The 16,841-nt window shown below is 36.2% G+C and overlaps 1 protein-coding gene across 1 annotated transcript in view; it reads right to left on the reverse strand.

Annotated features, from left to right (window-relative positions):
- The window catches only part of LOC133181486 (uncharacterized), a 344,223-nt gene that overhangs the window by 38,044 nt on the left and 289,338 nt on the right, over positions 1–16,841 (reverse strand). The window contains 4 exon segments of the mRNA XM_061315978.1: positions 6,968–7,171; positions 7,373–7,476; positions 10,076–10,214; positions 10,425–10,576. Of these exon segments, the coding sequence (XP_061171962.1) occupies positions 6,968–7,171; positions 7,373–7,476; positions 10,076–10,214; positions 10,425–10,576 (599 nt within the window).

A 16,841-nucleotide genomic window follows, 5' to 3' on the forward strand; every position in this document is an offset into this window, starting at 1 on the left:
TTAGGACCTTTTTTGGCCCTGTGAATTTCAGAAAAACTGAAACTGCTTGGTTTTAGTTGACAATGCATTAAATATCATTTAGACCTTTGATGACTGGGTATCTATCAAAAATGATGTAATTTTCTGGCTAGCCTATGCATTAAGACGTCATGAAATGCGTCATTTTCCTCGTATCCTGAAAATTTCTACAAAACAGCCAACTTTTAAAGCTATTTTTCGATATTTAATTTAGGACGTAACCTCTGATCTTAAATATGCAACAATTAAATGATAGAACTATTTTTGAGGATTACAAAACCTGTTTTATTTTTTTTAGATCAGAGGATGTGCTCATATTATTTCTCTTCTTTCTTTTTTAAACTAAAACTTGCATCACTTTATTGCATCTCTTTCGCTGTTTTAAATTATGTAAGATTCCACCGGAAATAATCGTCAACTTCCGGTCTATTGCTCGGAAACAGTAAACGACTGAAGTCTAAAACTTTCAGGACTGATAGTCAGTCATCAGTTTATTTGAATCGTGACAAAATCTTGTATCGCCGTTACTTCCGATCGTGACAGGAAGTGATGCAAAAAAGGGAATGGTTAATGGTTAGCACGTTGGATTTTCAGGCTGACGACCAGGGTTAAATCTCATGAGTGTCTGAGTTTCTTTTATCACTTTTCAGCTTGAGTTTTCTTTTTTTTCAGAATCGGACGGAAGACCTCTCATTGCTCGCAATGAGTTTCTAGTTATTCTTATTTTTTTGACTTTCTAATTTTGTGCACGCGATTTCTCGAAGACTATTGGATGGATTTACATGAAATTTTCAGGAAAAGTGTGTTGTAACATGAACTTGATCTATCTGAGAGATTTTTTGGAAATTCCCTTCCGGTGCCAAGTTACAGAACATTTTCTGATTTCAAAATGACATTTTGTCCGCGGATAATCTCAAGAACGACAAGAGATATCAATGTCAAACTTTCAGGGATTATAGTTCGTGATAGGTACTAGCCGGGTCGCTACTTTTCGTTCGTCGTCGGCACTTCCGGTCGCCTACGGAAGTGATCAAAGAAATCGTAAAATTTCAACTTTCCTTTTTTAAATCAATACTCACATCACATTATTGGATTTCTTTTGTTGTTTCGAAATATGTTGATCCCACCGGAAACAAAAACGTCAACTTCCGGTTATAAGAGAACAAGAGGCCCATGGGCCACATCGCTCACCTGAGCACATTGGCAAGGCAAAAGCACAAATCAGTTCAGTATTGAAAAGATTACGGGGGGGGGGGGGGGGGGGGGGGCTTGAATTTTAAACTACCTGATGATGCTTCCATGTCAATATATAATTTGTTTTAACAAATGGCTTTGTTGTACTTGAGAAGATTTTAAAAAAAAATTCCCATATATTCCTCTGTAAAAATATGACCCCCCATTGTGGCTCCTCCCTATCCCAGGGGTCATCATTTGAACAAACTTGAATCTACACTACCTGAGGACGCTTCCATATCAATATGACTAAACATAGCTTTTCTGTTCTTGAGAAGAAATTTTTTTCTATATGTTCCTTTGTAAAACTTTCGATCCCCTTATTGGGCCCCACCCTACCCTCAGGGGTCATCATTTGAACAAAAGAATTAACACTACCTGAGGATGCTTCCATATCAAAATGACTAAACATGATTTTCAGTCCTTGAGAAGAAGAAATTTTCCTATATGTTCCTATGTAAAATTTTCGATCCCCCATTATGGCCCATCCCTATCCCCTGGGGTCATCATTTTAACAAACTTGAATCTACACTACCTGAGGATGCTTCCATATCAAAATGACTAATCATGGCTTTGCAGTTCTTCATCAGAACATATCTTCCTATATATTTCTATTTCAGACTTTTATCCTCCATTATGGCCCCACCCTACCCCAGTGGGTCATGATTTGAACAAACTTCTACCTGAGGACACTTCCACATAAATATGATCAATCAGGGCTTTGCTGTTCCTGAGAAGAAGATATTTAAAGATTTTTCCTATATATTTCTATGTAAAACTTTGTTCCTCCATTGTGGCCCCGCCCTACCCCGGGGGGGGGGGGGGGGGGTCATGATTTGAACAAACTTGAATCTTCACTACCTGAGGATGCTTTCATATAAATATGACCAATTAGGGATTTGCTGTTATTGAGAGGAAGACTTTTTAAAGATTTTTCCTATATATTTCTATGTAAAACTTTGATCCTCCATTGTGGCCCCGCCCTACCCCCAGGGGTCATGATTTGGACAAATTTGAATCTACACTACCTGAGGATGCTGCCAAATAAATATGACCAATTAGGGCTTTGCTGTTATTGAGAAGAAGATTTTTAAAGGTTTTTCCTATATATTTCTATGTAAAACTTTGATCCTCCATTGTGGCCCCGCCCTACCCCCGGGGGTCATGATTTGAACAAATTTGAATCTACACTACCTGAGGATGCTTCCAAATAAATATGACTCATCATGGCTTTGCTGTTCTTGAGAAGAAGATTTTTAAAGATTTTTCCTATATATTTCTATGTAAAACTTTGATCCTCCATTGTGGCCCCGCCCTACCCCCAGGGGTCATGATTTGAACAAACTTGAATCTACACTACCTGAGGATGCTTCCATATAAATATGACTCATCATGGCTTTGCTGTTCTTGAGAAGAAGATTTTTAAAGGTTTTTCCTATATATTTCTATGTAAAACTTTGATCCTCCACTGTGGCCCCGCTTTACCCCCGGGGGTCATGATTTGAACAAATTTGAATCTACACTACCTGAGGATGCTTCCACATGAGTTTCATCTTCCCTGGCTTTGTGGTTCTTGAGAAGAAGATTTTAAAAGATGCTACTAATTTTTCACTATTTCTTCATTATCTCCCCTTGAAAGAGGGCGTGGCCCTTCATTTGAACAAACTTGAATCCCCTTCACCCAAGGATACTTTGTGGCAAGTTTGGTTGAAATTGGCCCAGTGGTTCTTGAGAAGAAGTCGAAAATGTGAAAAGTTTACAGACGGACGGACGGACAGACAGACAGACAGACAGACGGACAGACGGACTACAGACAAAATGTGATCAGAAAAGCTCACTTGAGCCTTCGGCTCAGGTGAGCTAAAAACTACATAATTTGAATATTTTTCTTTCCCATTAATATCTTTTGTAGATAAAGTATTTGAAATGAATTTTAATTATGTTATTCAGACTACAAATTTCTAGAGTAACGTCAAATATCTTTGTAAAATTCACTTCCGGTCGCGTGTTTTCCTGTCCTCAAAATGAGAAGTTGTGTGAGCAAGATCTCGGAAACGGTAAGAGATTATGACACCAAACTTTTATGAGCAACAGACCTTAAGATGTAGGCAAAACCATTTGGGTTAAGAGCGTCAGTCGACACTTCCGGTCGTCACAGGAAGTGATCAAAGAAATCGAAAATTTCAACTTTTCTTTTTTTAATTGAAAATTGCACCACTTTATTGCATCTTTTTCGCAGATTCGAAAGATGTTCGTCCCACCGGAAACAAACACGACAACTTCCGGTTAGAAGAGAAAAACTAAATAATTTGAGTTTTTTAATTTCCCATAAATATTCTTTATAGATAAAGTATTTGAAATGAATTTTAAATGTGCTATTCAGAGTGCAAATGTCTAGAGTAACCTTAAATATTTTTTCAAAAATTCACTTCCGGTCGCGTGTTTTCCTGTCCTCAAAATGAGAAGTCTGAGCGAGATCTCAGAAACAGGTAAAAGATTAAAACACCAAAATTTTAAGAGTATTGGACGTTGAGGGGTAGGTGAAACCATTTGGGTTAAACGCGTCAGTCGTCACTTCCGCTTCTCACAGGAAGTGTTCAAATAAATCAAAAAAATTTAACTTTTCTTTTTTAAATTAAAACTTACATGACTTTATTGCATCTCTTTTGCTGTTTTGAAATATGTTAGATTCCACCGGAAACAAAAACGTCAACTTCCGGTTTTAGGAGATAAACTACGTTATTCTTATATTTAACTTTCTCATAAATATCGCTTATCGATAAAGTACCTGAAATGATTTTATGCATGTTGTAGATACTGCAAATGTCTAGAGAAAAGTCTGAGATTTTTATAAAATTCACTTCCGGTTGTGTGTTTACCTGTTCTCAAAATTAGAATTTGCTCCCACAATATTGTTCGGCAACAGTAAACGACTGAGGACTAAAACTTCAGGACTGATATTCAGTCATCAGTTTATTTGAATTGTGAGAAAATCTTGCATCGTTGTTACTTCCGGTCGTGAAAGGAAGTGATGTATAAAAGTGAATGGTTAATGGTTAGCACTTTGGGTTTTCACGCTGACGATTAGGGTTAAACCTCCAGAGTGTCTGAATTTCTTTTATCACTTTTTCAGCTTGAATTTTCGTTTTTATTTTCAGAATCGGACGGAAGACCTCTCATTGCTCGCAATGAGTTTCTAGTTCAATTTCTTGTAATTTAATTCATTAATGTTTCTTCTTTACTCTCAGGAGTCTTCTTTAATTTTTTCTAGATGCATTTTGGAGAAAATGAGTTTTATTTATTTTTTATAACTTAAATTAATTTCTTAAAAAAATATGTATACCGATAGAATTCAGTTTTTGTGGTTATTTTGTGAGCTGAATAATATATGATAGGAAAAATCGAGATTTGTTGTGCTACGTGTGAAAACTTCATGGGAAAAATATCTTGAATCTTATGAAATTATTTTTTTTTAAAATCAGTATAAATTATATTACTATTCCTGGCCAGTTTTTAAAGGCTGATATGCTTGTTACAAGTAATGCTCCATAATATGAGAACATAAGCTGGGGGTGTGTGGAGGACCCTTAAATAGATCAGGTTGGGGTAAAAATTAAATTATTTTTAATTCCCTATCTATCATGTCGTCATTTGGAAAATTTCAAGGAATTTGCTTAATTTTTGCAGTTTTCTGAGACTTTAAAATTGGAAATTGGTAAATGCAGCACACAAAAGATGGCGACATTTGATGACGCTACGGTGCACTGGAGAGCAATTCAGTTATATGTTGATTGAGTAATGACGTCCTAAGGGGCTTTGAATGATTGCAGAATAAAAAAAAAAAAAATAAAAAAAATATCCCTAATACGTTAGAATACAAGTAGTATGGGCAATTTTTTTCTAAACAGGAGCTTCTTGATCAAGTCCCCCAATAGAACAAAACAAACAGAAAATCAGCTATTGGCAATGATGAAACACGCTATTATTTCAGACCGTCAAAGAAAGACTGGATAAATAAGCAGGGAAAGTGAGAGTACCTTCAATTACTTACTTTCACACTTTTTCATAAGGCCCCAAGTGTGTAAGATTGGTCCCTTGACCGTTTCTGGAGCAAGAAAGGGGAACTCAAGTGTGTGCGTCAGTAAAATTGCTGGTCCAGAAATTAAAGTGGGACTTTTCCAAAAATTTTTTTAAAAGATAAAATGTGAAGCTGCTTCAGAGATTTTGATGTTATCATCAGTGCACTGTAAGCCAATACCACACATTATATAAAACCCCATATTTTGTTTATTTGAGCATATAACTCCTCAAAAATTTGTTATTTTATTGATGAACCAGAAGTCTCTGATGAGACTGTAGCTCTACTGGTCTGTACATATAATAAAAGAAAAGTAGCACTTGGATTTGAAACTTTGCAACATGCAGCAATAAATAGAATTATGTATCTTAATGTAGTCTACTTCTGTGCCAAGTTATATTGAAATCAAATGAAAACTGTAGGAGGAGTAGCGTTTTGAAAGTATTTTACAGAAATTTCTATTTTTAGTAACCATGACAACACCATTCACCGAAATAAACAAAACGGAAATACATATTATGTATCGTAGTGTATTCTAATTGTGTGCCAAATTAAATTAAAATCAGACCAAAACTGTAGGAGGAGTAACGTTTTACGGGAATTTCACAAAAATTTCTATTTTAAGTAACCATGGCAACACTGTTCATTGAATTCAAAAACCAATGCATTAAATAATGTATCTTAGTATAGTTTTCTTGTATGCCTAATTATATTAAATGCAGACTAAAACTGTAGCAGGAGTAGCGTTTTAAAGTACTTTCACAGAAATTTCTATTTTTAGTAACCATGGCAACACCATTCATCGAAATCGAAAAACGATAAAGTAAATTATGTATCTAAGTGTAGTCTACTTGTATGCCAAGTTATATTGAAATCAGACCAAAACTGTAGGAGGAGTAGTGTTTTAAAAGAATTTCACAGAAATTTCTAATTTTAGTAACCATGGCAACACCGTCCATCGAAATCAAAAACCGATGCACTAAATTATGTATCTTAGTGTAGTCTACTTGTGTGCCAAGTTATATTGAAATCAGACCAAAACTGTAGGAGGAGTAGCGTTTTAAAGGAATTTCACAGAAATTTCTATTTTTAGTAACCATGGCAACACCGTCCATCGAAATCAAAAACCGATGCACTAAATTATGTATCTTGATGTAGTCTACTTGTGTGCCAAGTTATATTGAAATCAGACTAAAACTGTAGCAGGAGTAGTGTTTTAAAGGAATTTCACAGAAATTTCTATTTTTAGTAACCATGGCAACACCGTCCATCGAAATAAAAAACCAATGCACTAAATTATGTATCTTAGTGTAGTCTACTTGTGTGCCAAGTTATATTGAAATTGGACCAAAACTGTAGGAGGAGTAGCGTTTTGAAAAATTGTTTACAGACAGACGGACAGACAGACAGACGACAGACACCTTACTATCGCATAAGCTCTTCTGGTCTCTGACCAGTAGAGCTAAAAATGTACTAAAGAGTACGGAAAATTTTTAGAAAGCAATGTTAATTATTTTTTAACTCCAGACTTCTTGTCCACGATTTTACTGGTCAACCCTCGTATTATTCCTTATATATAGATATACTCAAAATTACTCTTCTTGCACATTTTCATTTAAGTCCTCAAAGTAGGCATACCTGTAAATTGAGATCAATAAACTGGTAAGATGTGTATATCTTTGATAGATGTATCCAGTCATTTACTATCTGTTCTGTGCTGGTCACATTACAAGAGGTATTTTTCCATAGATATACTTCATAGTGACATATTCCAGACTCAGGATCTTCAAACTTTTCCCACTGAACAGTTACAGTACTGTTATGTGTTAAGTATGCAACAGGCTGAAATTAATGAGATAAACAGAATTTTTGTAACAATGTTCAAGGCATCTATTAATGTGGAAAAGATTTAAATTCAAATGAGTTAAAACAAAATTAGGCACAAAATGTCTTTAAAAAAGTGTAAGCTTTCAAAATTTGTGACTATGCATCTTAAGTGACATTAAAAAAAACATGATATACATATAATATTGTCCAAATTACCATATTATACCATGGACCTGTCTTTACAATGCCATCCAATGGCTTGGTTATGTCCACAGTAAACTTAGTATTGGACATAGCACATTCTCCAGACTTGTCTGTACCTATAAATAGAGAAGTAGTACATGTATAACTGATGAGTTTTCAAGTTTTAAAAAAATTATATATACAGTGCCCACTGTCCAATCCAACAACTGTGCAATCCTGCACACTGGACTTTCCAACCTCATATTTTATTCCCAAACAAGAGGCCCAGGGGCCACATCACTCACCTGAGCACTCTGAGTCCTGAAAAGTTTACATATAAAATTGGTTCGGGGGGGGGGGGGGGGGGGGGAGGGATGGAGTGTTAATTTGAACTAACTTGAATCTAAACTTCATAGGGATGCTTTTGAATTAATATGACAAATAATGGCTTTGCTGTTATTAAGAAGAAAATTTTGATTGATATATCCTTTGTATGATCCCCTGTTATGGCCCCTCTATTCTCCTGGGGATCATGACTTGTACAAATTTGAATCTACATTACCTGATGATGCTCCCATTTAAATATGACTACTCATGTAAAACTTTGATCGCCCATTGTGGCCCCACCCTACCCCCGGGGGTCATGATTTGAACAAACTTGAATCTACACTACCTGAGGATGCTTCCTTATAAATATGCCAATCATGGCTTTGCTGTTCTTGAGAAGAAGATTTTTAAAGATTTTTCCTATGTTTAACTTTGATCGCCCATTGTGGTCCCGCCCTACCCCCGGGGGTCATGATTGGAACAAATTTGAATCTACCTGAGGATGCTTCCATATAAATATGACCAATCATGGCTTTGCTGTTCTTAAGAAGAAGATTTTTCCTATGTTTTCCTATGTAAAACTTTGATCGCCCATTGTGGCCCCACCCTACCCCCAGGGTCATGATTGGAACAGACTTGAATCTACACTACCTGAGGATGTTTCCATATAAATATGGCCAATCATGGCTTTGCTGTTCTTAAGAAGAAGATTTTTAAAGATTTTTTCTTATGTATTCCTATGTAAAAATTTAAGTGCCCATTGTGGCCCCATCCTACCCTCGGGGGTCATGATTTGAACAAACTTGAATCTACACTACCTGAGGATGCTTCCATATAAGTTTCATATTTTCAAGCACAGTTGTTTTTGAGAAGAAGATTTTTAAATGATGCCATTAATATTTCATGAATTCATAATTATCTCCCCTTGGAAGAAGGCGTGGCCCTTCATTTGAACAAATTTGAATTCCCTTTACCCAAGGATACTTTGTGGCAAGTTTGGTTGAAATTGGCCCAGTGGTTCTTGAGAAAAAGATGAAAATGTGAAAAGTTTACGACAACGATGAGAGACAACAGACAAATTTCAATCAGAAAAGCTCACTTGAGCCTTCGGCTCAGGTGAGCTAAAAATTCTTTATAATTTATATAGAATAAAACACTGTATATTCCGACCACTGTACATTCCGAATTCCGGCGCTTTTTTGTTAACAAACCTAGATAATTACTTTATGATTTCACCTGAGTAATCTGACATAATTACAATGGTGTACCGTAATTAGCTGCTGACCAGGTAACATGAATGTCCCGTTTGGTCACAAGATTGGTCTTCTTAGAGAGAAGTTAATTACACGCACGAGTTTGAAAGCGTTATCTAAGCATTAAATGAACAGTTTTTGAAATTAAAAATTAGGCAATAATTTCTCTTTGTAGTTATCAATTTTATTCTCGCATTGACAAAATAACATCCATGCAACAGAAAATAAAAAAAGTACATGCCATTTAGATCGCCTTTAGCTTACAGAATAAATAAGATTTTTAGTTTGAAATTAAAATCAAATATGCAGTCAGAGTCCTTCGTGAAGCCATGTAATGAAAATAAAAAATGAGGAAGGCGAACTACTGTGTAACGTGTACACAATTTGAAGGCAGCATTTTGTCTAATGGAAAACATTTCATTTCCGGGTTAATATACCCTGAATAAAGCGAGGCTGTACACATAAAAGATTTGCTGGAAGCAAAAAATACCGCTTTAAGTTGTCCATTAAATTTTAAAATATTACGTCTGTTTGATTAAAATTCAATCGCAATCACGTTTTAGAGTTAAATCCCGTTTGTATAAAAAGTCGTGTGACAGTATTAATAGCACAGTCTATGTTGAGAAATAAACAATGGCGAAAATATGTTGAAAAAAAAAAATTCCACTGTGTAGAGAAGATAGACGAAATATTTACTTTTATCGACTGTATTGTCAATAAGTAAAAATTAAATTCCAACATCGCGAAGCGATCTGCAGTTCCATCCGTTTTGTCCATGAAAAAAAATCATCGAATGTTACTAATTCTATATCTCAAACACTGCTTCTCAAAGAAATGCTAATCAGGTATATTTTATACAACAAAGAAACACACAATTATGCAAACACTTTGACAATTAAATATACGTGTACTCTAAACCTATTGATTTTTTTTTGGATGAAGTCATCTGACACTAATGATAATGCTTGGAAATATTCAACACTGGATAATCCCACACACTGCCTAATCCGACATTGATTTTATTTCCCGCAACATGTCGGATAAGAGAGGTTTCACTGTATCTATATTTCAGGAAGAGAAACAAGACTCCAGTGATTATTATGGCCAATGGTCTCTATAGTAATAATACGATAATATGCATAGACAAAACACATACCTATTACCCAGACATAGTAAGTCTTTCCATGTTGCAAATGAATGTTTACTTTTTCGTAAGTATTTTTCCCCACATTTCTAACATCCATCTCGGAAAACAAAATCTGCCTTTCAGAATCAGGAATGCCATGGTCTGAAATCTATGAATACATGATATTTTTTTAAAACGGTAGTATGTTATTTAAAGGGTACCTTTTACAAATTTTTTGTTTAAAATATTAACTATAACTAGATCATAAAAATTTAAAATTAAAAAAAAAATATTTCATCTCCTCCCTGCACTTCCACTAAAGCACCATTAATAAAGTAACATCTGAGCATTTGGTAAAATAGATATTTCAGATTCTCACAAATTCCTTGCAGTTGGTAAGATTGGCATCTGTCGTGTTTGAGATGGCTATGTAATACATCAGTATTCCAAGTCTAGATGAGAATCCTTCATACTGGACCTCTAAGGTGTCCTGGGATGATATATACAGAGTAGGAATGGTTACGATTCCAGCTTGAAAACAAAGATGTTCAAAAGTTAAATGATGCATTTGTAGTGTACACTTGTCAATTTAACTGTATGTACACCTATATCTTTATGAATCTTGATCATATTTACAAAGAGATGTCAGTAACATCAATATTTATGTGTAAAACCTAGGGTTAAAACTATTGTACATCAGAGAGTAACATCACTGATCCTTTAAGATTTTTTGATGTCCGTTTATAAATAAACTGGGAAATCATCAAAAAAAAAAAAAACAGCCAAACACAACTTTGCCAGTGCATGAATATAAAGCAGCGAGAGGACCAAGGGCCGCAATGCTCACCTGAGCCTCATTGATTGGCCCTATTGTTATGCATCAGATTTTCTTCCCAATATACATGTATTCCTATGTAAAATTTTTATCGTCTTTTGAGACCCCACCATATACACAGAGGTTATGATTAGAGCAAAAATGAAACAATATGAGCAGAGGATGCTACCAAATTAATATAATTAATCATAGCTTTGCTGTTCTTGAGTATAAAATTTTAAAGATTTATCCCTAAGTAATCCCTATTGTGCTCTGATTCCCTATTGTGGCCCCACTCTACCCCGGGGGGGGGGGGGGGGGGGCATTTGAGTAATTTAAAATTTACACAGTTATACTACCTCAAGAAGCTTTGACTCTCGTTTCAGCTCTTCTGGCCCATTGGTTCTTGAGAAGACTTTAAAGTTTTGTCCTTTATACCTTATTTCAATGTAAAACTCTGATTCCCTGTTGTGGCCCCACCCTACCCCTGGAGGCCATGATTTGAACATTTTACATTGAATTACCCTCAAGATTTTTGCATTTTATAGCATTCAGATTGTTAATCTCTATTTTTGGAGTAACACTGACTGAATCCACAAAGCACTTTATTATCATCACTTGACCTCAGTCACATAAACAACCACCTCACCAAAACAATCTCTACACACAGAAGAGTTCCCCACCAAGAGTTATCTCTCTTAGTGTATTAACACAATATAAAAATATATATTAACATTAATTACAATTTCCTTTTTTTTTTTTTTTTTTTTTTTTTTAACAAAATTTGATAAAGAAGTTACTAAAGAAATTTTACCTATCAATGAATATGTTTTGTTCATATTTACATGTAATTACTTTGACAGTGATGACCTTCATTGGATTAGACTATCCTCAGGACATCAGGGGATTATTCTGCCCCTTTACATATAGAGATGCATTTGAACATACAATGTCTATCACAAAAATTCATACGAATTCTTCTGGTAACTTCCCCGTCTGTAGAATTTTAAGCAGCTCCATTCCATTTGCTCCACGCTTGGTCATACAATTGGCTAGCTGCACTTTTCCTGGACACCATTTCACATGTACATTACTGTTATTCTTTATTTCACTAATTGCTGCTATGTCAATTCGAAGGCGCTTGTCATCCACCATTCTTGTAGACTGTAATGCCTCAAAAACACTTTTGTTCTCAATGAATGCTGTAATTGGTATTTTATCTGCTTCCAATGTACAGATCTCCTCTAGCATTTTCCTGTAATACAATGCAGACTCAAGGCCCTCTTGCAAACTTAAAGCTTCTGCCGCAATTGTTGAACGAACAACTCTCTTTATTTTGTTGGCCTGCCAATGAATAGGACAACAGTTTCCAACGCGGTCTTTGAACCACAAAATTTGACCTCCAGTACTTCCTTTCCCCTCGTTTATATTTGCCAGCGCTGCATCCGAGAAAACAAAAATCTCCCAGTCTTTTTCAGCTGACCCATGTAGAGAAGGGAAAATTTGGATTGGTATTATGTCTTTCAGTTTCCCAATAGCTTTTATAGCTCTTAGTATGTCTGCCACTGTTGCAGTTTTCAATTTTGTACTTAGATCAACTAATTCAAATGCTAAATCTGGTCGTGAACCTTGCACTGCCCAATTGAGTTGTCCGATTAATTTACGATATAAAGTTTGTTCTTCCATAGTAAGTTGTTCATGTTTCTGCATTGCTCTTTTAGGATCAAGGTGGGGGTGATCCAATTTCTCCATAAACTTTGAGTGATCTACAGTAATACCATTTTCATTCTGTTTTATGTGGAATCCAATGTAATGAAAATCTTGTTCCTCAACTTTACCAGCTAGAAATCTCTGTTTTAGTTTACACAACAAATCCTCAAATTCCCTTTCTCCGGCATGTAGAAAATCATCAACATGACAGCATACCATCCCTATCAGAATTTTTCCATTTTCTTTAGTGAACATAGCAGGGTCCATTTTTGATTGACTGCATCCTAGTTTAAGCAGCTCATCTCGCACACTCATGTAAAACTGACGAGCACCATCTTTTAAGCCGTATAGTCCATGCTTTAGCTTCCATATAAAACCAACTGGTGTGTTACTTTCATAGGGAGGTTTAATGAACACTTCCCTTTGTATTGTATTCCCTTGCAGAAATGCAGACTTTATGTCTGTAGTTTTTACTATCCATCTTTTGCTAGCTGCCACAGTGAGAAATGTCCTGATAGCCCCTTTACCTATTGTTGGACTATCTGAAGGAATAAAAGAATGTTCCTCAAACCCTCATGCAACTAACCTAGCTCTTGTATTACTGTCTTTGCCAGTTATTACCCATCTGGTTGATTTGTATTCTGTCCATGGTCCTCTACTTCATCATATGTGTTGAAATGACGCAGTTTGTCTAGTTCTGTTTGTTTGGCATTTTCAATAAACATATCACTGGTACCATGAGACGCTTCACTGTATGTGTCGAAGTGGGCTAAGTTTGCTTCTTCTGGGTTGACAGTTTTCCACTCCACAATATCTAGATCAAGACTTTTATCTTCATTTTCAACACTGTTTCTAACATTATACCAAGAAGGGTACCTTCCTGTCGCTTTTCCAGCTCTTCCCAGTACTGTTGCCTCAGTCCATTCCTCTGAGTTTGGTAGCTTGTACTTGATCCTGTCATGTTTCTTTGGTCGCTGTCTCTGGTCAGGTCGTGGATCTATAGCTACTTCCTGGTTAAGTTGCTCTGGTGCCTGACTAAGTGTTTCTGAAACAGTACTTGGAAAGTCAGTCTTTGTTCTCATAGCAACATCCTCACTGTTTTTATTTTCACACGGTTTCTCTAAACTGTCTTCACTCAGATTCATTTCTGTCTGATCTTGTGTAATTTTGCACAGTCTGTTAGGGGATACTCTCACAAAGACACCCCCATGCCTCACAAACACAACTTTTCCGTCTTGAAATACCACCTTTCCAGGTCCTAACCAGCGCTCTCGACCCTCTCTTTTGTAAAACACCAAATCACCATTGTCGTATGTTACTTCTGCTGCTCTAACTTTGAAACGCAGTGCTCTTCGTATTCTTTCATCTGCTTCACTTTGAATAAAGGCACGTCTTGCTTCATGCAGGGTGTTCAAATGCCTAGCCAGTGTCTCAGAACTTGTACTTCCTTCCAGGGCAGGCAAATCTGCTTTCATGACGTTTGGCAAATTTGGATTCTGTCCAAATATTAACTGATGGCTGCTAAAACCATTCCACATCTGTAATGAGTTTCTTGCCATATTTGCCCATGCAAGAAGTGTTTCAATATTAACAGCTTTGTTTTCAGCTTCAAGTTTGAGCAGCATCATATCTGTTATAGCATGAACACGTCCACAAAGTCCATTTTGAAAAGGGCTCATTCCTGCTGTTGTGCATAAACGAATGTTGAGAATAGATGCTATTTCTCGCATTTCATCTGAACTAAATTCTCCACCATTGTCAGTCATCAAGGCTCCCATTACTCCAAAAACTCCAACCCAGTTTTTCATCATAGCATCAATGACATCTTTTGGCTTCTTTCGCTGTATGAAGACAGAGACTGTATATCTAGACCACATGTCTATCATGTGTAATATCCAGCGACCCTTATACTGTTTGAGGTCCATCGCAACTTTCTCATTGAATTCCTTTGCCATTGGCATTGCTACTACCGGTCTTGGTGGTGTCTTTGCGTATGCTTTACAAAGGTCACATTTTTGTTCTATTTCCAACAGGTGTTCCTCAAACTCTTCCTTCCATACTCCTGCATCTTGTAACAAAGCCACAAGTCTCTTTTTCGGGGGGTGTGCAAACTGCCGATGAAGTTTCAAAAGAGCAGACTTGAGTTTTTCAGGCTCCAATTCTTCAAGCTGAACTGAGTTCACCTCTTCTATAGGTACAGTCTCTGATTTGTCAATTGGTATACAATAATGGCCAGATGTAGTTAAATTAAGTGCCACATCTTGTCCCATAATGACAGCAGTATCCTTCTCCAAATCCAGTTTTACCCCTGCTTTTTTCATTGCAGTTCTGGAAAGCAGTAAAGGGATGTCAGAATCAACCACATCTGTTTTGACTGTAACAGGTTTACCAACCATACTGACTGGTAATTCATATTCTCCTTCAGATTTCAATCTTGTTCCACCACCAAATTTGAAGACTTTATGCCCCTCGCGTCTCAATTAAGACTTTCCCACGATCACTTTCCTTCAGTGAGCTAAGGTAACTTTGTAGCCATGTTTTTCCACATACGGTGCTGCTGCATGCACTATCAAGTACTGCACAGTTTCGTGCTTCTGTCCCAAGTTGGCTGATTTCATTTTTATGGTATCCCGTAAACAAAACTGCATGCTCTGTTAACGACTCTTCCTCTGTTATGTGTACTTTAGATATGTTTTCCCAACTGTCTGGACATTTTGCCACGAGATGCCTGAATGATCCACAAGATCTGCATGTCATAATGTTTCCATCTGCACCTTGTGGGTTGAGATTTTTAGTCCCACGCTGTGATGAGAAAAATCCTGAACCTCTGCCACCACCGCTACTGTAGTTAAAGCGCCCACCTCGCCGATATCCATAATTGCCACCTCTTCGTACATAGCCCGCAGCCAATAATACGTCTTCATTTTCTGCTAAAAATGCTGGTTCTGAGTTTTATACTCTTGTTGTCACACTGTGTATGTCCTCCTTCACCCATGAACTTTTTTAACGACTTCTTTGCTTCTTCATATAATGTGGCCTTATTTTCATAATTCATTCCAGTCAAAACTAACATTTTTTGCTCTTTTGTGATGTTTGCTTTTCTCAAAAGTTTAAAAGCTAATATTTCTGAAGGAAGTGTCATTTTCTTTTTCTCAATTTTTCTGTACTTACTGTCAAATATTGCTATGAACTCATTCATTGATTGTCCTTCACTTCTATTAAGGTCCTCAAATTCCTCGAACTTTTCCAAACTGTCTGCTAGGTCATCTTTAGCAAGGTGTTTATCAAGAAAGTCAAGAAGGGTTTTAAAACCTGTTTCCTTTTTTAAATCTTCAAGCTTGATTTGGTCAAAAACTTTCTCACGAATCTTACTGTCATCTTCCTCTGGAAGTGTAAGTGCAACAGCAATGCCTTTCTTCTCTTTTGCAAGTTCTGTTATTTCACTCCAAGCCAATAACTCATGTCTGTATAGTTCATAAGGCTTAGATTTGGATTTGAACACTGGTGGATTGATCTTGGTCGCCATATTGGATTCACTGTTTCCCTCCTTTTTTTTTCCCCCAGACTCACCCTGTTTATACTTCTTCTGACACAGTTCACTGCCTTTCACTCGACACTGGGGTTGATTTTACGCTCTGCTACCACTTGTTAATCTCTATTTTTGGAGTAACACTGACTGAATCCACAAAGCACTTTATTATCATCACTTGACCTCAGTCACATAAACAACCACCTCACCAAAACAATCTCTACACACAGAAGAGTTCCCCACCAAGAGTTATCTCTCTTAGTGTATTAACACAATATAAAAATATATATTAACACAGATTTAGATCAAAGGACTCCTAAACTTTTAGTTTTTAAATTTTTGCCATGAATCCATTTCCTTTGTTTAGATAGTATGAAATACATGTACTTTGAAAGTTACAGGAGGAAACCAATGTGGTTTACTTTTAATCTTAAGGTCTGAAATGTGAATCTTGTAAATATGCATAAATATTTATAAAAAAAACAATAAACAATAATAATGCACCCTATACTATGACTTCATAAATGTGAATCATCTTCCTGAGCAGTTATCTAAGGTTAAGAGAAGATACCCATTCTAGCAAGCAGCATTTTAAAGTTTTATAAAATAATAAATATGTTTTATCGCATTTACTCCTTTAAACAGAAGATGTAACTCATAGGATATCGTTTTCATATTCACCGTTGTGATGTCACAATGGGTTTTTGCATAAATCTAATCTAATCAAGTCTAATTTGTGGATT

Source organism: Saccostrea echinata, unplaced genomic scaffold, assembly GCF_033153115.1.
Source record: "Saccostrea echinata isolate AGI-Se365-2 ecotype Australia unplaced genomic scaffold, CSIRO_AGI_Sech_v1 ptg000009l, whole genome shotgun sequence".
Taxonomy (NCBI): Eukaryota; Metazoa; Mollusca; class Bivalvia; order Ostreida; family Ostreidae; genus Saccostrea; species Saccostrea echinata.